Source organism: Haemorhous mexicanus, chromosome 15, assembly GCF_027477595.1.
Source record: "Haemorhous mexicanus isolate bHaeMex1 chromosome 15, bHaeMex1.pri, whole genome shotgun sequence".
NCBI lineage: Eukaryota > Metazoa > Chordata > Aves > Passeriformes > Fringillidae > Haemorhous > Haemorhous mexicanus.
The window spans coordinates 15,628,866-15,650,479 of record NC_082355.1 but is presented as its reverse complement, the minus strand read 5'-3'; the positions used below and the strand labels follow the sequence as shown (position 1 = coordinate 15,650,479).

The window sequence follows — 21,614 nt, the reverse complement described above, 5'->3', positions numbered from 1 at the left end:
TGAATTTGCCTTTGGCTTTGCTGATGATCCAAAGCCTTCATCTGCTTCTGGTGGCTGCCCACAGGCCCACAGCCCCTGAGCAGGGATCAGGGCCGGGAGCACAGGGTGTTCCAGCAGCCTCGGAACAGCAGGAAGCAGGACCAAGCCTCGCTGGAGCTGAGTGTGACAACTCATTACCTCACAGGAGGATGTTCTACTTCTATCCCGAAGCTTTCTGCTGTAAAAACCCCATCCTGTGTCTCCAGGCCCCAGCCCGGCGAGCAGCAGCGAGCGCTGCAGGGCTTTGGGCTCAGAGCATCCTGCTCATCTCAGCTGGTTGGGATGTGAAGGGAAAGCCTCATGGAAGGGGTTGGAAAACGTGAGCTAGCACTCCTGTCAGGCCCTGCAGGGAGAGGCGTGGTTTGCCTCTTCCTCAGAACCTAATTTGAACCACAAGGATGCAGTGAAAAAAAAAAACCAAACAAAACCTGCTTTGGAAGATTTTAAAGAACAGCACGAACTAAAAAAGCAGCTGCCAAACCGAATTTCCATTATTAAAAATCAGCACTGATAAGAGCCATCTTAGATCAAATAATTTATTTAGTAATTCCATGTAAACACTTCAGATTTACTAGCAAATACAATGCTTGCTGTTCTTTTAAATAGATCATTCAAAAAATAAGAATCTATTATTAATGGCAGGTTGACTAGAGATCTCCATACTACTGTACAATAAGGAATTGGTTTTCTAATGGATTTAACATCTCGATTTTTCTTGTTCTGCATTTGCTTTACACAAAGCCCAAAGGACACAGGTTTGAACTGCTCCCTGACGATGCCACTGCGGCCCGGGGTGTTTTGGGGAAGGTACGCAGGCAACTCCTCCCATCCTGGCATTGGTGTGAGCTGATGTGAGGGTGGGGTGGCAGAGCTGGCGTGAACACTGTTCACAAACACACGCCTTTTCGGTCAGAAAACAGACAGGGAACGGTGGAGAACTTCTCTTTGGGATGTATAAAAGCAACGAACTCCATCGTTGGCATTTACTTATCAACACAGCAGTACACATACACGTATCCACAGTCTGGAAAAGCATCCTATGAGCTGGAGAAAGCAGTGGTTCTGAGGCTTGGTACACCAGTGCACTAAAACCAAAAGAATGATACCTTCTTACATAGTCAAATGAAAAATAAATATCTTTATTTTCTGCCTACTTTATTTCAGTTTTCAAATAAATTTTAAATAAATCTGTACAAAGTATACTGTTACAGTATATATTTGTAAGTGAACTGAAATGCCTAAGTGTAACAACACTACAGGAAAGCAGTAAAGATTGGCACATCTCTAATCAAGATTAACTTTTACACTCAAAAAATACCAACGCCTGTGAAAACCCTCAAGATATTTTTGGTAATTTTTATGCAAGTTGTAATGACAGACCAATTCTCCCCTGCCTTGAAAAGAAAATCACTTCTCACGGTTTTCAGAGAACATGAACATCTTTATGATGCTAAAGGGACACCATCAGGTGAAAAGAGAGAGAGAGATTTCAATTTTAAAAAAGCAAATGCTTTGGTCAAAAATCGCCAAGTTTGAGCTTTGTGCACTTTTTCCATCTCCCCGAGCTCCGGCTGCGGCCGGGCTGGGGCGGGCGGGAGCAGCGGCACTGGCGGGACCCGGGAGCGGCCGGAGCGCCGGCCCTGCCCGGCCGCGGCGATGGAGCTGCCCTGGCCGGGGACACAAAGCCTCGGGAGAGGAGCTGTTCCCCTTGCTGGCCAAAAGGAATTCACACGCATGCCACAGGGCTGCATTTTGTCGTTTCTTTTTCCCCCCAAAAGCAAGAAACTAAAATTGATCTGACAGTGTCCCTTTGCTCAAAAGAAAAGCTTCTGTGCTAGAGAGGTTAGGTACTGAAACGAACTTTTTCACAGGGTCAAAGAGCCAGGTACACCTCAAAATTCAAGTTTTCAAATCCAACTGCAGTTATTAGATTCATGAGCTCTCAAAACCTCCTAATATTTCATTAAATAATTCCCAACTGGGAACTGGGGATACATACTACAGATTAAGAATGAGAGTTTTCTCTCTTAATCTTTCCAAAGATATATCCACTCATAGTTTACATGCTGAAAGTTAATCTTACATTAGAATGTAATTGGCTGCAACATAAACCTATAAATGAATCAACTACCATAGATTTAACTCTGTTAAATATTTCTAAGTTAATAAAATATTGACAGTATTATAAAATTACAGTATTTACAATAAGAAAAATCTAGACTAATATATACCTTTAACAGATCTCTTCTCCAATTTGGGATTGCAACGGAATTATGAATATATGAACAATTTATTAGAAAGTTGCATTGCAATTATCAGGTTTTCCATTAGAGCTAGAGAGGGTGAGCTATCACTGCCTTTGGAAAAAACAAAAAGTGACTTCTGGTGGTGGGGTGTAGCTTTTGAGTACCAAACTGGTAACAGGAGTCCTCCGCAAGACGTCTGAAGATAAGGTAGGACCAGCCTCAACTGCTCAGATTAAGGTTGTATTACAGAACTGCCAGCAATCAGAACCACCCAGGCTGCAAAAGGGGAGGAAAGGTAGTTTTCAGCTCAAAGTGCACAGCTGGAAGGGCTCCCCTCATTCTGGACTCCACCTAAGGCTGCAGGAGCTCTGACCAGCTCTCAGGAACGGCAAAGCCCTCAGCTCGGGGTTGGTGAGGAGGAAACGAGCCACGGTGCTCCTTAAAGGGACATGGCTGGGCTGCAGCTATGCCAAAAACACCCTTGTCAACCATGTAGGACAGAACCAGACTGGGCATTTGAGATCCTCTTGGACTTGCTTTTTTAGGAGGATTTTTTTTTTTGGGGGGGGAGGGTTAGGGATGGGCTTTAGTTTGGGGTTTTTTTATTTTTGCGTTTTGTTTGCTTGGGAGAAAAAATCTGGCCGGGACTGTGCAGCAAACTCATCTTCTATTCCTCATGAGGTTCTCTGTTTCTGGGGTATTACCAAAATGTGCAGTGTTTGGGTGGCAAACACTTGTGGGGGGAAAGGAGGCTTCAACATTCCCAAGTCAATTTGTCTTGGGATAAACCAAAAGCAATTTGAGTCCTTAAAAATCGCCAGCTGCTTTTGGGGTCTCAGACACCCAGTGATGTCCTTTTAAGGATCAGATCTTTCACTTGCCCTTTTTCCCAGCCTCGGAGGAGGAGTTTACAATGAGTTTAGGAAGGGCTACGTTCACATTCTCTCCCTCCTCCCCATGTCACATTTGCTTTCTAGGAAAAAAGGGGGAGAAAAGTAAGTTTCAAACTCCTTTCCCGCCCTTCCCTCCCCCAGGCCTGCTCACAGTAAACCAGAAATGGCAGTTTTTAGTGTATATTTTGGGATCAATTATTTTTTCAGCCCCAAGCCTGAAGATGCTAGTGAGAGACCTACCCGCAGGCTTCGGAGAGGAGGAGCAATTTAGGGGTTTCTACCAGTTCCCGTGGTGGCAGGTGGGAACACCTCTGTCCTTAAAAGCAGGATTTAAAATGATAAAAGAATAATTTGTAAACTCGAATCTACATTACCAACAGAAGGCTCTAGGTCCTGCGGGCTCCAGTTCCCAGAGATGCAGAGCAGGAAAACTAGAAAGAGAACTTGGTACCTTTCAACCACCTGCTGGGTTGTACTGGGGGGGAGTGGGGAATGAGAGAGACAAAATGCCAACTGACCTTATAAACAAAGGTATGTTTAGGGCTTCTGGTTTCAGGAATAAACCGATATTTACTGGTAAAAGTCTGCCAAAAAACAAAAACAGAAACACAGGATTACTGGTAAATATTGGTTTATATGGAGAATTTAAAAAAAAAATTAAATAAAAAAAGAGATGTCATTGTGCTCCTGATCTCCACGTGCTCCCAGATGGAAGCTGAGAACCGACCCATGGCATCCCTGCACCCAGCAGTGTCTCTGGCACCTGGACACCTCAAACCAGAAGCCTTGTGTTGAGAGGAAAGTCATGTTTGTTTCCTTTACTCCCCTTAAACTACGTGTTTCTGGATTCCCCCCTCCCTCCTCTGCAAGGCTGGTCCTACGGGGGTTTGGCTCAGGAGATGGGAAGTCTGCTTCCAAAAGCACTTGGAAGTGAATTTGTACATAATATGGTATCTCAGCACAAGGCTGCTGGGGCCCGAGCCTCGGCTGCTCCCTGAGATACCATAAAATATACAAGACTGACTTTATTTTATTTAAATAAAGCATTTTCTTGTAAGTGGCATAAACCCATTCATTTTATTTACATGCTTATTTATTTCCAAAAATAGAGTTGGTCCACATTGGACAAGAGAAATCAAGAAGCCATACAGCAGAAGAGTTAAAAGTCCAACATTTAACCAAAGTACAATGAAATTCCAGAAGTCTGTGGCTGACTTGAACCACAGAAACATACACATGAGCCACACAGACATTTGTACATAGAGCATTATATTACCAATAATATTTGCAAACATGAGGTCAAGATGGCTAAAAACCCAGCAGGACTGACCCGGGCGTCCTGGCTGAACAGAAGTGGGTGCTGAGGGGCCGTCACTGCTGTGGGGAAACACAACTCTCCAGAGATTTTGCTTCACTTTTGGTTTTTTCTTTAACTGAGAAAGTCCTAATTTTTCTGCCCTGGGGATCCAAATTGAGGACATGGTGAAAGCCAACCCCACGGAGCTCCCTAAATGCCGGGGTGCCGGGGGCTCAGACCTGCGGGACAGCGCGGGTGCCACAGGGCACCAGAACCCCACGGAGGGCAAAACATCTGCCCTCTGCCACTTGGCCTTAAAGATCACCTGGAAAAGAAAAAATGGGGATTTATACCCTTGTGGTGTGCTGAAAAAGGTCTGGATGGGATTTGCCCTGAAAACAAGGATTTCCCTCCCTTGCTATGGGCAATTTTTGGCATTAGTTATTTCAGTCCTGTCCAACTTTCATGGAAGATCACAAATATCCTAAAGGATGTTGCACTGACAGGTGAGGGAATAACTTTTTTTACATTAAACAAACAAACAAACAAACAAAAACTTGGAGGATGGACAGCAGAAGGAAAAAAAAACCACAAATGGAAAAGATGCCTTATCTCTGTGTGAGGGCCCAGCTCTCTGGGTATTTTCATGGACCTCACCATGACAATATCTCAGTGTCTCCAAAGGATGGAAAAACAGACTTTAATCTGTATGTTCTGCTGCAGAGAATCACAGCAAGTAAAAGGGGAAGACAGTTGTAGCACTTCTGGTACTTCTACAAACCACCCACTACATGGAATAGAACCACACAAAAGGGTATAAACTAATTTTCCTTTTTCAAGTCATTAAGCCTAGTCCAATGTGAATGCTAGTACAGAGTTAATGTACAGAATACCAGTGATAATTATCAGTACCTAACAGGATTTAAAGGCAAGTATACTCAGTACATTTATAAAAAACACGATGACCAGAACCAGAGCTCTGACAGCAGTTACACAAAGCAGCCGTGCAGGTCTCTACAAGGACAGAGCCTTTAGCACAAGTCGCTATGATCATCTGAGCCTGTGACAGACAACTCGATCTCCTAATTTGTTTCCTAGAACATCTCTAATTGCAGATGTGAAATACATTTGAAAACAGAGGTGGGCCTGATCCTGTGCAGTTGGGTACATACAACACACCCCAGTGAAACTCAAAGCCCAAATTCCTAAAGAGCGAGCACAAGAAATTGTTGTCTTACATCAAATAACTATCATGCAAGCATACCACGACGGTTTTATATTGAGTAACTTCAAAGTCAGCTGGTATAATTTAACTAGAAGTGAGCAATCTAGTGGATTTCTAGGGGTAGGGACAAAGGTTGTGCCAGTGACAACCACCTGATTACCAGGGAGAGCGGCACAGGGACACTGTGGGGCTCTAATGAGCTGTGGTACAGAGGAGCTCCTGCTCAGCAGCCTCACAGACCTGCACCTACACCTGGGACGTGCAGGATTCCTGTGGCAGCCTGCACACCTTCCCTTCATTTGCTCTGCTACCACAATCTGAGTTCTTCCTCCTGAATGAACAATTCACTTACAGCCTGGCATACTGACAGAGCATTAAAAATTACTCTTTTTTTCCCCCCTGTTGCCTCAGATGTCCCAGGGTCAGCCCCATGCTCACTGCACCAAACCTTATGCTCTTCTCAATTTTCCAGCCACAGCCGGGCTGGGGTCACTTCTCCAGTATAACCCAACCACTCTGCTCCTTGCCTTTAAACACAAACTCTGAGTGAAAGCCTCACAGTGCCTGCAGTTATCCTGTTTCTATTGCAAACTCCAATCACTTATCAAAGCACTCACTCTTTGGTACCATCATCTACTAGAGACAGGGAAGGTGGGGGAAGCCAGGGTATTTGCCATGACTCCTGGACTTTTAAGAAGCCTAAAACTAAGCCAAAGCAAAAGGTTGCTCTGGCTGACACCAGTTACCTGTGGGTTCTCCTGGGTCTCTTGGGAAGAGAGGTAACACAGGTCTGCATGTGCACACACCAACAATCCCCCATCAAGGACAAACCTAGGCAAGAGCTGGAAGATGCTGCCCAGACCTCTGTTCCTACTCCTTCCCTTTCTGCCCGTTATAAAAGTCAAGACCTCTGAGTTTTTTCTCAGTAAGAAGAAAACAGAACAAAGCCACAATATCAGCTGCTGAGGCACACTCTGGGATCTGGCAGACCTGCAAGTCCAGCTCAAGGCAGGAATTTGAACTGGGGGTGTTGCTTTACAGGAGAAATCTAGATTTCTCTAGATTACCCAGTATTCTGGGCTTGTTTCTCCTCTCAGACCAGACTTTGCAACCTGGACCTATTGCTGTCCACCACAAAAGTTTCATGAAAATCAACCTTTCTTCACCCAGAAACTTTGGGTTTAATGAAACCATTGAGTGGAAGTCATTGGCTCAAAGATGCAGACTTGGAAGCCTTTAATCACCTTTTCTAACTAGACTTTAGTCTACCTTTTGCTTCCCAAGTGACAAATAGCAACTGCAACCAAAGAAGGACTCCGTGGTATTCCTTTTCCCATTACAAGCCTATTTTTTATCCTGCTGTTTGTCAATGTGTTCAGACATTCTGGTAGGTGCCCCAGCAAACCAGACTGATCATAGAATCAAAGAATAGACTGGGTTGGAAGGGAGCACCTGGTCCAACCCCCTTTCTCTGCAGAAAGCATGTTGTTTTCTACCCCTCACACACTGAAGAGCTACAGCACTTCAGCTTCACCTTCTCAAACTGGAGTTCAGGGTTGCTGATCTGCAAATCCCAGTGCCCTGATTAATATTTTAATTAAAAAAAGAATAACCTGACATTAGGACATTATCTAGTCATGGAGAATACTAAGCTGTTTTTTGACAGCCCTGTTTTTGTTAGTACCTTTAAGTGTTTCAGTCCCAAGCTTTTTTAAAACCCCTTGATACATCTGTTGCTCCTCCATTTGAATTTCCTACTTTGTTCCAGCATCTCTGCCTCACTTGAGTTTCAGAGGAAGGCTCCTTATTCCACCCAAAAGGACAGCAGGCTCTCAAACATGCCCTGTGCTCCAGAATGACATGGAGGAGTCACTTCAGTGGCATGAAGTAGTGCAGGAAATGAATTCTGTCTTCAGTCCTGCACAGCCAGATTTTCTCCCCAGCCTTGTCTCTGATGTCCCTCAGACAGCACTGGCTCCCCAAAGCCCCCAGCTCTGCAAAGCCCCTCCTAAACTGCTTCATTTCCCACTCATTGTTACCTGCCCTACCACACGGCCCTTCCAGTCTGCTCCTCCAGAGCTCGACTTCTGTCCTTGGGTGGAATCTTCCTGAGCTCCAGAAGCCCCTTCCTTTATAACTATTTTTACAACACTTTTAGGGTTGTTCGCTCTTTCATGACAGAGTTCTGCCTCACCTGGATGCCAGTAACCTTCCCAGGTACCTATGGTAAGTCTAAGACTTCATTTTTCTGAACTTCTCCCCTGCAACATTTTGGAACAAAAGACTCACTTTTAGTCCAGCACCTTCTACCCTGAGAATGCCGAACCTGAAACTCAGCCACTGCTACTTAACAACTCCACAATAATTGTATTTTGAATCAGGTCTTATGTTTTAGTCCTGAACAAAGGCTAACTCTAGACCAGGCTGTTGCAAGAAATGATCCTTTAAGTAAATCAATATATTTGCTCACCAAAATGTTAGCCAGTTCCCTCCCAAACAATCTGGCCAGATAGCATGGTCATAATAGAACTCACTTTTTCTAACAGGTTTATGAAGATGCATGAGCCTGTTTTTTTCCCAGGGCTCATGAAACCCTCAACTTTCCTTTTGACTGGAATAGAAAACTTCCTAATACCTCCATGTCATTAAAATACAGAATTTATATCCAACATAAATGTGGCTGTTTGGTCGTCACTACTCCAATTTCCTCAGATTTTACAGCAACCTTTTAGATGTAGTGTTCCTCCTTTATGACCTAACATACCTGCTACAATGGCAGGTAATGCAGAATCTCATTGATTTCCATCACCCCCACCATGTTTCAATCAGAGCAGCTGTGACGAGGTCTTTTTTCACTACTGAGCAGTCTACAACAACTATTTTTGTCTCCTGTTTCCACCCTGTTGTGCAGATGTGCCCATTCCTTACTTCAGCCCAGTCCCTCCTGTGCACACAACTCTGCTCCCAACCTCCAGCCCCAACACCTCAGCCTCCCACCAGCCTCTGTCCTCCCCAAACCCTGCCCCCTTCCCGTGCCACCAGGCTGGGGACACCTGGGCTGAAGTGGAAATGCTGTGAAGTCACAGCTCTTCAGTTCACTTCCCTGTCACAGCCTTTTCCCAGGCACACCCACAGACTTTAGGAAGAGGCACTGCCACATCCTAAATTCTGTCTCCTTCCTGGACAGCCAGTTTAGCTTCCCAGGTGTCTCAGCTTCAAGAATGCAGGCTTGCCCCAAGCACTCTGATACTTTTCAAGGTTTTTGTGTCCAATCAACAGGGAGATAGTCTGATGGATCCCCTATCATCGGGAGCTTGTATTTCCCATCACCAAATCCTCTGCCATTCAAACCTTCCACAGCTGCTTTTCTAGCTTCTGGAGGCATCTCCAGAACACAAATCAACTCCTCAACCAAGACTTTGGTTATAAATCATCCCTTCAATCCTGTCCAGTTTCAAGTCTCCACAAGGCAGGGCAGTCAGTGCTGTGGTAGGAATGAACCATGACCATGCTTATTTGTTTCCAAAAATAGATTTGGTCCACAATGGACAAGAGAAATGTCCAATTCTCTTGGATTGGACAAGGATTTGATGCCATCTCTCCTCCAGCAGCTCAGCAGTTCTGGTCTCAGGATGCTTTCTGGAGCCTGGAATGCCCCCACTTGTTGCTCCATATAGTATTTCATCAGCAGATAATCACTCATAAAGCGTGTCCTCTCTGCACTCTTGTGTGCAGTTCTTTGTGCAATTAAGCCAATGTACTTTGATTCCCATAATTAAGCTAGGAATTTTACTTTATGACCATATAAAGTCCATCTTTAAACCAAAAATAGACTGACCGTTAACAGATTCTTTCTTTTAAATGACTTTAAACCGCCAATTAGAGACTTGCATTGGACAAGATAAATTACATATGGCCTTGCAGAAGCCTGCAAGGACTCATTTTCCAGGACTTTTATTGACAGGTGAAGCTCAGAAGCCAACTATTTATTTTTAAGATAGAATGACCCTCTGATCACAGCAGATCTATCCACAAACCAAACTGTTCACATGCATGAAAGCAGAGATGGCTTTTACATGAATCTGCAGTGCTTAGTTCAGAGTTATTAATGACAGAAAATAATTCAAAGCCTTTAGTCCCTACTTTGCTCAGACCTGCCTGGTTGCCCTTCAGCAGCCCCTGGCAACAGTGAACGTACTGTCATTTATTATTTAAATAAAACAATCTTTTTAATAAAAAGAAATTCTGACCCCATTTAAACTCTCTACCTGACAAGATACCAGCTCCTTTCCTTCACCTCTGGTGCTGCTCATGCAACATTTTTTTAAGCTGACCTGCCCACACAGCTTCTGATAAGCCAATGCTACATTGCCAGCTCTCCTCAGCATCACTCGAGTGGGAGGTTTAAATACCAGATTTCACAAAACCCTTTCTCCATGATTCCTAGCCCTGGCATTTCTTGAAGTATTGACAGATCGGCAAGCCTTCCCAGCTCGCCCAAAAGTGAGCCAGCTGGACCTGCTTCTGCTGGACTGATGCAGAGAGAAGAGCTGGTCCCTGAAATCCCAGCACTCACCTCTCGACCCCTAGGTGAGTTTTGAGGAGCCTGGACCGGCTGACACCGATGTGCCGATGCAGACTCACTCCCCAGGAGCTGCTGGTCTGAGCTCCCCTGCCCATATGAGATGCCTGGGCAAAAGGTGAGCCCAGGCAAGTTCCAAACCTCAGCAGACTGCAGGCAATAAAGCCAGCAGCCTACGTCGTGCTCACTATTGTGCAACCAGGATGGAGCACGGAGAAATAAAATGCATTCCCTAGGGAGACACTAGAGCAAGCACAAGCTGAGGGACGGACACACCCAAACCAAGGTGGCTGCCTTTCAAATGACAATGCTGCTCCCAGACATCCCAACAGACAGGTCCTGCCCGATGCACAACTACTGTCCTGCCCTCTGACAGCCACCTTTCTACCCAGAGTGAGAACAAACCCCCCCAAACCTCTAATGGCCCAATCTCTATGGGCACACAGCAATTTGAGCCTGAATCACACAAGACATTCACCAGTAACAGAAAAAACAACCACTGCTCATTTACTGACTCTCAACTCCCAGCAACAGAAACTATCCAGGTCCATGATATGGACACAGCCTCCTCGATTCTCATCTCATCACCAGCCATATCAGCACAAACCACGCTGGAGGGGTCAGCCCCGCAGCAGCCACCCCTAAACTCCCCCGTGCCAATGCTGGCCCGTGCATCAATCCAGAGCACGGTGGTGAAGATGTCTGAGAGCCCAGGCTCAGCTCCCAGACCTTCCTGCAAGCACGACAGTAACACCTCCCTGCCCAAACTGCTGCCACAGTGAGTAAGACACCATCTCTTGCACCAAGGCTGCACCCACGGGGCTGCTGCACGGTCTCTGCACCGTGTTCAGTAACACAGCCAAACCCACCGGGGTCAGCACGGTCATGGGGCTTCAGACACAGCTTGCAAAGCCACTTTCACAAGCAATTCTCCATTGAAATCAACATCATGACTGGGATGACATTTCAACACAAGGAGGTTTTTCCCAAAAAGCTGTCTAAATCTCTCCAAGTCATGCACTTGCCGTCCCAGCGGCGCGCACTGGATCAGCTCCCACAACAGCCACCTCCCTCCGAGGTCTCCCCAGCCAAGAGGGCACATCCTTCCACACTGCAGATGTAAATCCACACCTCTCACCTCTCCAGTTCTTGAACAGAAAGAATGAAGCTGGTTTTTCTTGCTTCCTGCATATTTCAAGATAGTGTTTCAAGAAAAAATGCTTCAATGCCACAGCCAGGGAGACTCAGTAGAAACTCCCACTGCCAGTGTTGCAGCCAATCCTCTTTGCACTTCAGTCTGCTGTGTGGCCCAAGACTCAGAAAGGGCTAAGGTGTGTATTTCTGCAAAGCTGTTGTCAGGATGGACAGCAAACCAACTGATCACAAGCAAAACCAAGGAACTGTCTGAGTTAAGACTGAGTTCCTGCTGGGGAGATCCAGCAGATTCCTGTTCAAACCAAAAACCCTCCCAGCTGATGGCTGATCCAGAAAGGAGCAGAGGTTCACCACATGTCACCTCCTCAAGAGGAGGTGTGGAAATGGCCAGGGTCACCAAGTTCAACAGCAAAGTAGGCCCTGCTCAGGACCTGACAGCTTTGTTACCCGTGTTTTGGATATTTCACTCTCCTACGAGCTCTAGCTCGGCTTGATAAACTTAATTCCCACTGGCTGGTGAAACTTGTCTTAAGTTAAACCCTGACTGTATCAGGTCTTGTGCTCTAAGGCTGCTCCAAGGTACATCACACAGGGACAGTAGAATTTCCCTACCAAACCACACACCCAACTCGAGCTGCAGAGGTACTGCCACAGCCCAGGTGATGCCTGGTCACCCAAAACAAGACAACACCCACATGCAGGCAAAATCTCGGCCAGCCTGGGCAGGCTCCACCTTGGCTGGCCACGGTGCCTTCCAGAGCAGAGAGCTCAGGACCAGATCCTGTCTCTGGGTGAAGGAGTGCCAGCAGTATCGATCTGCAGGGGGACAGTGAAGCATTGTTTGGGGATATCCAGCCATTCACTCTGTCTTGTTTTAATCAGTCAACATTCAAAAGACAGATAGTGAGGCCAAAAGTCCTCTATCTTTATCTTTTTTCACTTAATCTCCAGCTGACATTCTTTCTGTGAAAACACGCCTCGTTTCTTGCTGTATGACTTCAACTCTCCCTCTCCTGTGATATTTTGCCTCAAACAGGCTACACAACCAGTTACTACTTTTATAGAGGTGGGAGTGACGTGCTTTGACTCTTCCAAAACACAAAATGCTCATCTGTCTTCAGCCACCAAACTGCAACAATGGGGACCAGCAGAGCTACCCCAGCTGGGGAGCTCAGCGTCTGCTGCTCCATGATCCCTTGGGACCAGCTGCCTGACACCCCTCAGCTGCCTGTGGCAATGAGCCACTGTCATCAGGCTCTCAAGGGCTTCTCTAAGAGCTGTGCTGATGCTGAAGCACCTGCATGGCAGCCCAGGTGCACCTTGGCCATCCATCTCTGCCACATCCCCTCTCCCACCTTGCTCTGAAAGCTTTTTCCCACCCTCCAGACAGACAACACCTCTGCTGTGACTGCTGGGAGCTCCTCCCCTGGACAAACTCCCTCACCAAGCCTGAGTCTGCCAGCTCAGGAAATGCCTTTGTTAGTGACAGCACCACGTCTGCCCCAACACCAACCTGCTCATCCTTTCCCTTCCAATGTTCTCCTCCAGCAGCAACTTCTATGCCAGCCAAATTGCAGTAAAATATCCAGAATGCCATTGGAGAAGTAACACTGTGAACCCTCTGCAAATGGATGATTTGGCCTTTACTTCTCTCTGCTATCTGCAGCTGTTCTGCACTAACAACAAGCAACACACAGCCCAGAAGAGCCTTGTGGCCCACTTGTAATTCACAAGAAGTGGGATGCTTGTGGACCCTGATGAGAGCTGCCTTTCTCCCAGATTGCAGTGCTGCTAACACACAGCCCATCAGGAACTGAAATGCTTTGCAAAGACAACAAGCAAAGGAGGATTGGCAGGCTAAGAGAAACTCCCAGAGCAGACCCAGGACTATCTGGCACGAACGGGAGCCTCCGCTGGGAGCAGAGCAGAGCAGAGCAGAGAGGGCAGCCCGGCTCCAGCTGCAGAGCTTCCAGAGAGCTGCCACACAAGAGGAGCATCCTTCCTGTGCCATCACCCCCAGCCATCCCAACACAACACACACCTCTTCAGAGAAGAAAAAAATACCATGAACTTCAGGCCCAAAGATTAGGCTCTGGGGAATACGAGCTTTTAAAAAAGGTTATAATTTTGGAAGTCCATTTAAATTAACCTTAACTAGCTTTAAACTCTATATACGTATCTCCTTGCCACGCTCACAACCCACGCACATTTTGCAGTGCCAGTGAGCTAAATCATGTGCAAGCGAGCAGAGTAAAAGGAACCACGAAAAAAAAAGCTCTGGGCAGAAACTCTCTTTCATTGTTGCAAGCGGCAAAGGAGATGGCAACAGCAGAAGGAATCAGGAATAAAAATGGAACTCGCTTGTTTACCTTGTCGGTTTTGTCAAAACATTGTGACAACGCTTTGCGTGCAGCCAGTTTCTCTGTTCTGCCACCAAAAATTCAGAGCCCTTCACCTTTCTTCACGCATTACGGGAGAAAGCCAAGAAGAGTAAAACTTTTAGGGAGAGAAATGAGTGTGCAAAAGATAGAAAAAAAGCCCAGCATGAGATTTTCAAACTACTGGGCTCCTCTTCCAGATAGTCCAAACACCACCAGGAACAGTGACCCTCCAGCTGCACAAGCTGAGTTAACGAGGAGCAGGCAGCCAACGAAGGAGGAGAGTAAGACAATAAAGGGAAAGTTTGGGTAAGCCTGACAAATAGCAAAAGAAAAAAAGAAAAAAGAAGCAAAAAAAGGCCAGGGGAAAAAAAAAAAGCTGCAAACTGGGTTTCTAAAAAAGATAAATTCTTGACAGTGTCTTTTTAAAAGAGAAACTCAAAGTGCTTCAGGCAGAGCCCTACTCTCCAAAAGCCACGCAATCCAGTAGGAAGCAGCAGGTTTTTGAAGGAGCAAATTGCACAGCTGTGGAAGAATTTGCCTTTACTGCCTTCTTTCCAACTCACCTAAGAGAGACTCAATGTCTACCTGGAGGACTAGCAAAGCCGAGGAAATTGGTTGGTTCTAGTTATACTTTTGATGTTTTCATGCTTGAAGAGAGCCCCTAAAATGTAAACCTGTTTTAGCATTCTTGTACATTAATGTCATCGTTCTCCCTGCTGACTCCCACAACTTCTGCCACAGACAAGTCAATCAGATTTGGTATATGCCCTGGGACAGGGAAGGGGAGGGCTGGGTTTAAAGCAAACAAGCAACCAAAAAATAATTATGTCAGTGCTCTGCAAGGTGTTGGATCCAAGCTCGGTGGATCAGCTGAAGTCTTCGATCCAAAACACTTGGCAATTTTACTTAAAAAAAAAATGAAACAAAAAAAACTTTGACCTGTTGAACTTAGAGAAAAGCAAGTGGCAGATCTTGGAGGAAGGGCGACAGCGTGTGAGGGTGCAAAAACATCATGTGCTGTAGTTCACCACTTGAGAAGAAATCAGAGTTTTGCTTTGGTTGGTTTTGCTTTTTCTGAAGTGCCAGGGAAAGGCGCTTCCTAAAGGGCGACTTTGGAGTTTACGGGCGCCAAGGTGGAAGCGTGAAGTGAGGACATGCCAAAAACATCAGGTTTGCATAAACCCTTCTGGAAAAAGTGCACCATGGTTTTAGGAAAAATGCATATCTACCAAATCTCCACTGACCAGGGGCCACTTGTGCACACAAAGTTGCATCAATTGGCAGCATCAATGCTGACATTTTTGCCTTCTCCTTCCACCCCCCTCCCCAATTTTTTTTTTCCTTGGGAGACATAGAGCGCCACTGCATTAGAACGTACAAGAAATGAAAACAGTGAGTACGACTGATATAGATCCATTGACTTTTTATTACAAATGTACTTGATCACTTGGCTTCAAAAAAGTTTAAATCAACCCCTATTTTCTGTACGCCAGTACAAAGTAAAATCTATTTTACAAATTAAATACCTAAAAATTTGACAAAAATATTAAAGTTTGATGGAAAAAACAGTTATAAAAATCTTAAATCCCCTTTTAAGAAGATAAGAGATAACATTCCCTCCCAACCCCCACAGTCCTGTTATACAATATTAATAGTCATTTTTTTTAGAATAGGTAGGTATGTTATATCTTGCTGTTAGCATACAAGTCACTCTAATAGCTTTATCTGTATATACTCCAGTTAGTGCATGAATGTCATCTGATTGAATATAATCAACTATCTTTAACTGATCCCTAATTTACATTTCATAGCTTGCATAGTTTGAAGGGACAAAGGTTACACTACAGCTAATCATAAAAAAAGGTGGTTACAGTGCTATTTTTAAAGGCAACAAAGTAATTGCTCCCAAAAAAACCCAAACCCAAAACTAAACGAAAAAAAATGAAGTTACCGGTCGGCTCTGAGCAGGGGTTAAATCCCCGGCAGCAGCTCTGCCTGGCTTACGGGGTGAGCTCTGCGCCCGCCCGCTGCCCCCGGGGCAGCCCCTCTGCCCTTCCCACAGTCCCGGGACAGGTCGGGAACCGCTCTCCCGGCAGCGCTACGCCCAGCGCATTTCAACCCCTGCGAGGGATACGCACAAAGTGACACTGTCAAGTATTTCTTTCCTTTTTTTTTTTTTTTTTTTTTTCCAATTGAATTTTCAAAAAACGAAAAGCCCTCCGCCTACGGGCGCGCCCGGCTGGGAGCTCGGCGCGCTCCCGGCACCCGCGGCCGGGCTCCTGCTCGCCCGCCGATCCTGCCCGGCCCAACCCGGGGGCTCCCAGTACCGGGGCTCGGGGGGAACCCCGGAGGGTCCGGCCGGGCCCCCCGGCTCCCGGGAAGCTGCTGGCTGCCTCCCGCCGCAGCATCGTAAGCGGGACCGCAAAGAAGAGGCAGGAATCAACAGCGGCTCGTGCTGTTTCTTTTTTTCTTTTTTATTTAAATTCTCAAAGACAGAGCAATTTCACTTTTTTGTTTTCCTTTTAACAAAAAAAAAAAAAAAAAAAAAAATAGAATTTGAATTCGGAGGACATTTCCCCGTTAGCATAAAACCACTTAAAAGGTGGTTGTATTTCAATAGTAAATTACTTGACAGTGTCCCTTTAACTTAAAAATAAAATAATGTCAGTATTGCAATGAATTTCAAGTTTTCTTGCACGTAGTCATTATAAAGTAGCTTTTATCATGCTCTTGGACCTATTCTACAAGACATTTAAAAGCATATCATCAAGGAAAATATAAGGCATACTTCTCAGGAATTAGGTATCTTGGCACATTTGAGCATACTGTCTTTTTTTAAAACAACACATATGGTCAAATATACCTTTCTTCTTCTAACATTAAACAGGGTTTTCTGTATTTTGTTTTAAATACTGAGATATTAGAGCCTTGGTAAAGTACCGAGCACCTCCGGGAAAACAAAAATTAAAACAAAAAAAAGCAAAAAAATAAATCCAATGAAAACTAAAACAACCAGGAGCAAAATCCCACGAATCTTTACAGTCATTTTAGTCTTTCGTTATCATCATTCATCAAGTCCTTGAACATACAGAACGTGCGTTAAAAGAAGAAAAAACCAAAACGAAACAAAAAAACCAAGGAAACACGCAGAAGAAACCCAAAAACGAGACAAAAACTGACCACAAGTTCTCGGCCACTGTTCACAGAACTGCCCGCGGGCTGTTCCAGGCTGTACTGGTTTGACTGGACCCGCGCGGCCCGTGCGCTCCTCCAGTCAGCCGGATCCTGGGCAGGATCCGGGCGGCGCGGGCGAGGAAGACCACGGGAGGAGCCTGCCTCGTTAGCGATGCTCCCAGGAGCCGGGAGGGACGGAAGGACACTCTGCCGTGCTCTCCTCGCCTCCCGCTACTTATTGCTGGGAACGCACCGCGGCGGCGTGGAACTACGGGCGCCGGAGCGCGTCCGTCGGCAGCGCGACAACTTTGGGGAGGGCAGCGAACAGCAGGACCGAGACAATCAATCAAGTAGCAAAACCAAAGCAATTAAATTCCTAACTACGTCTAGCAGCATGGAGAGTGCAGTCCCGACACATCACAGTTGAAGTACAATAATCGCTGGAACTGCCCATCCAGAGCCTCCGATTCAGAAGCAGGTTATCAGACACATGTTTACATGCAATTGAGAACCATTTCAAATGTCACATTACGCACTCTGAAAAGCTTATTTCACTACTGGGAAATAGGAAAAGTGCACATTAAAGCAATTTTAAACATTTCCAGTGATTGTTTAAAAAGAAACAGAAACACCTCGCTACCAGCGGCTCGTGTTTAACTTTCTGTGAACACTAACAGCAAACTTCTTTCAAGGGCAATAATGCATGGTACAATGGAAACAGCTTGTTTTGACACTTACAGTACATCTCAAAAAAAAAAAAAAAGAAAAAGCAACAAAATAAAAACCCCAAGAAGAAAAAGGGAATTATAATTTCAACTGGGAATAAAACGACAGCAGGAAATCAAATTCTTTAAAACAAGCTTTTTTTTTGTTTTCTCCCCACCCTTCAGAAACACCATCCTTGCCCCTCAGTAAAGAAGCGCTGGCAGCTCCTGCTCGCACAGGAGCAGCTCAGATCTACCTGACCCCTAACTCAGCCAAGACCATTCAGCAAAATGATTGCATTCCCAAAAAACTTCCGAGTGGAACAAGACTCTAGTTTCTCTGAAATGCTCTCTACTGAATTTCAGCCAAGAAAAGAAAAGAAAAGAAAAAACAAAAAATAAAGTTTTGTTTTCACTGTTTAAGGCATCTTTTTTTTATAACATTTTCTCTTCACTCGCAATGATGATAGTCATGCAGCAGTTTAATGATAAAAATATATTAATATTTTACTATACAGCAGCAAGAAGTTAGTCAATTAAAAGCACACCAACTTTTTTTTTAAAAAGAAAAAAAAACATAACTGAAAAACAACGAAGACAACCTGTAAAAGTCTATTATTATTCTTCTTATTATTACAAACAATTTCAATTTGGAGAACACACCTGGACAGATTAGTGTTCTGACAAATCTGTGTTTCCCTAGCCTAGGCTTCGAGCAGAGCCCGCGCCCGGCGGGAGCTGGGACGGGGAGGGCAGGGCACGGCCAGGCTGGCCAGGTATGTAGCCAGTAATAATAACTAGCACCACAGCTACATGGAAATCCATGACGGACACACACCGGCTTGGCTTTCACTGTCCAACCAAACTCCGACCCCCATGGCTCAGTGGGATCACGCTGCCCTCGCTGCACTGCTTCCTAACAGGCCTACGGAAGTTAACAGGGATCAAAGCATCGGTCCGGACCTCGCACGAGTTCAGGAGATAGTGCTAGTGCCAGTGGCCACACGGAAAGACTCGCTACCTGCTGTCCAAAAACAGGTGGACTGGAAACCGCTGCACGTCAGGTTAAGTACTTTAAGTACACAGAATAAAAAAAATATATTATGAACAATACAAGTACATCTCATATACACAATAATGACAATACGCCTACTCAGTTGTAAACCAAACAGGTGCAGAAAAAAAATATTATGGGAGGAAATTCTTTACTTTTCGTTTTTTTTTTTTTTTCTCTCTCTCTCTCTTTTTTTTTTTCTTTTCCTCTTTTCTTTTTTTTTTTTTTTTTACTATTTGAATAACTTTGGTTCAAACGTAAAAATCACAAGTTAGCAAATTTCATTTAAATGCCTTTTTTAATAATTTTTCTTCATGTTCACAGAAGTTTCACTGACCATTTTTATATGTTTAAGGTCCAGATGCAATGCATATTGTATAAAAGAGAGCACTTATTGTTTACCTTGCATGAATTAAACCTACGTACCTTTTAACTCTACAAACTTCTGCATAACATTTAGACAAAGCTCAGACACACAGCATGCCTAGCCCTCATATATATATACACATCTCTAATCACAGGTATATAGGGTGTCAAATATACTATAGTAACCTCCATGTAAGGTTCGAAATTTGGTAACAAAATGAGAAGAAAAAACTAAAAATATTATTTTACGTGTTCTAAAATATCTCTTTTTTTTTTTTTTGTGCTAAAGTCAAATGTTAGCTCAACATGAAAAGGACTTTTTTTTATATAATTCAGCAATATTATAATCTTGACCATTTTTGCAAACACTTTTAATAATAATAGCTTAAACGTGTACAAAAGTTCTCGGTTAATTAGGGAAATAAACACTCAGTTCTTTATATTTTTAATCAAGTAGGAAACACAGTTCATATATAATGTTATTACTTTTTTTTTTGACTCTTTTTTTTTTTTGTGTGTTTTGTTTTTTTTTTTGTTTTGTTTTGTTTTTAGCAGCTGCTTACTGTTTGATACGGTGGGTAAAGTGGAGGAACATCCAGCGATGGGTGGCGGGTCTGAGGCGCTGCTGCTGCCGGGCGGCGGGGGGGGCGCCGGGCGGGCGGCGCGGCCGGGGGGGCTCCGGGCGGAGGGGGGGCTCCGGGCCGCCGCCCCCGCGCCCCGCCGCCCGCCCGCCCTCCCGCCGGCGGCGGGGCCAGTCCGCGTCCCGGGGGGCGGGCGGTCAGTCCTCCTCGGGCTCCTCGGCCTGCAGCAGCGCGCCGGGCGGCCCGGCGGCGGCCGCCTCGGCCTCGGGGGGCGGCTCGGCGCCCACGGCGGGGGCGGCGGCGGCGGCGGCGCGCTTGTCCCGCTGCTTCTCCTGGATCTTCTTCATCTCGTCCGAGTACTTGCAGAAGGTGTGGCCGAACTTGGCCCAGACCTTGTAGGGGACGGTGATGGAGTTGCGGTAGGTGGGCTTCACCTCGCTCACCCGCATGAACACGCCGTACTTGTTGGAACCCACGTCGAAGAAGAAACGCTTGTTGTCCACAGTCAAGGAGGTGCCCTCGGGCAGCTCGGCCGGCTCCTCCTCCACGCCGTAGTCGTCGATGAGCTTGGCCAGGGCGTCGCGGAACTCGATGAGGCCCTGCGCGGGCAGCGCGATGGTCTGGCCCTGCGTGGAGCCCAGCCCCGGGCCGCGGTTCACGGTCTGGCGGACGCGCAGGAAGCGCCCGCGCTGGTTCTCCTTCAGATCCATGTAGTACTTGCGGTTCTCCCGCACCAGGAACTCGCTCTTCAGCGCCCGCCGGGGCTCGTCGGCCGCCTGCGCCAGCTCGGGGGGCTGGCTGGGCCCCAGCTGCGCGTAGTGCTCGATGAAGTCGCCCAGGTAGTCGCGGAACTCGACGGCCACCGACATGGAGAGGGTCAGGCGGCTCTTGTTGCCGCCCGCGCCCACCTCGGCGATCTTGAGGAAGCGGCCCTTGGCATTCTGCTTCACGTCCAGGTAGAAGCGCTTGTTCTGGATGTCCACCCGCTTGGAGGCCAGCTCCTGCGTCTCGTGCTGCAGCCCGCCGCCCGGGCCCCCGCCGCCGCCGCCGCCGCCGCCCGGGCCGCCGCCGCCCGCGCCCGGCCCCCCGGCGCCCGCCGCGCCCCCGCCGCCGCCGCCCTGCTCGCTGCCGCTGTCTCTGTCCGCCATGATGCCGCCGCCGCTCCGCCGCCGCCGCCGCTCGGGCCTCGCCCGCCGCTGCTCGCCCCGGCGCGGCCGCCCCCGCGCCGCCGCCGCCTCCTCCGCCGCCGCCGCCTCCTCGGCCGCCCCCGGCCGCCGCCGCCGCCGCCTCCTCCTCCTCCCGCCGCCGCCGCCGCCGCCGCCGCTGCTGCAACAGCCCCCGCGGCCACCAGCCGGCCGCGCTCTCGCGAGATCTGCCGGAGCGAGGAGAGGGCGCGGGAAGGCGGCAGAGAGCGGCCCCCGCCGCCGGCCGCCCCGGCGAGCACGGCGGCAGTGCCGCGCCGCCGAGCGGCCGCCGCGGGTACTGCAGCTGCGCGCTTCCCCCGCGCACCGGCAGCGCCGCGTCCGAGCCCCGCTCCGGGCGGCACCGGCACCGCCCGGCCCCGCCGCTGGCCCCGCCGCTGGCCCCGCTGCACCCGCGCTCCCGCACCCCGGGGGCAGCCCGCGGGGCCCGGGAGAGCCGCCGGGTTCGTGCTCCTCGCAGCGAAACGTACGGGAGAAGGCTCAGCAGCGGGCCCTCCTCCCGGGTGGGATGCCCGGGATGCCCGGGTGGGATGTGTGTTTATTCGGGGTTGATGATGAAGTTAATTAACTGGCCTATGGCGTGCCGCGGGGCTTGGAGACTCGGGAGCGCTGCGGGGATGCGGACCGGGGGGATCGGGCGTCCCCCCGCAGCGGGGGTTTGGAGGTGGGGCTTGGAGGTGGGATTTTTGAGGCTCGGAGGTGGATTTTGGAGGGT

The 21,614-nt window shown here is 47.5% G+C and overlaps 1 protein-coding gene and 1 long non-coding RNA gene across 3 annotated transcripts; both read right to left on the bottom strand.

Moving 5' to 3' along the window:
• Nucleotides 1-561: 561 nt before the first annotated feature.
• On the bottom strand, nucleotides 562-19,791 carry LOC132334411 (uncharacterized). 2 transcript variants are annotated; one of them, XR_009488413.1, is made up of 4 exons: nucleotides 19,680-19,791; nucleotides 3,697-3,762; nucleotides 2,271-3,609; nucleotides 562-1,124 (listed from the first exon to the last, which is right to left on the bottom strand). It is a non-coding gene; the product is annotated as an uncharacterized LOC132334411 (long non-coding RNA). The 2 variants fall into 2 exon arrangements; XR_009488412.1 differs by having other exon boundaries at nucleotides 2,271-3,762.
• Nucleotides 19,792-19,879: 88 nt separating this feature from the next.
• PURA (purine rich element binding protein A) lies at nucleotides 19,880-20,868 on the bottom strand. Its single transcript, XM_059860231.1, has one exon. It carries the CDS (start codon nucleotides 20,843-20,845, stop codon nucleotides 19,895-19,897), a length of 951 nt encoding a protein of 316 aa, XP_059716214.1. The 5' UTR covers nucleotides 20,846-20,868; the 3' UTR covers nucleotides 19,880-19,894.
• Nucleotides 20,869-21,614: the final 746 nt, after the last annotated feature.

Bases quoted from the DNA above. Each gene is read 5' to 3' on its own strand.
- PURA (XM_059860231.1), bottom strand. From the start codon at position 20,845: ATGGCGGACAGAGACAGCGGCAGCGAGCAGGGCGGCGGCGGCGGGGGC.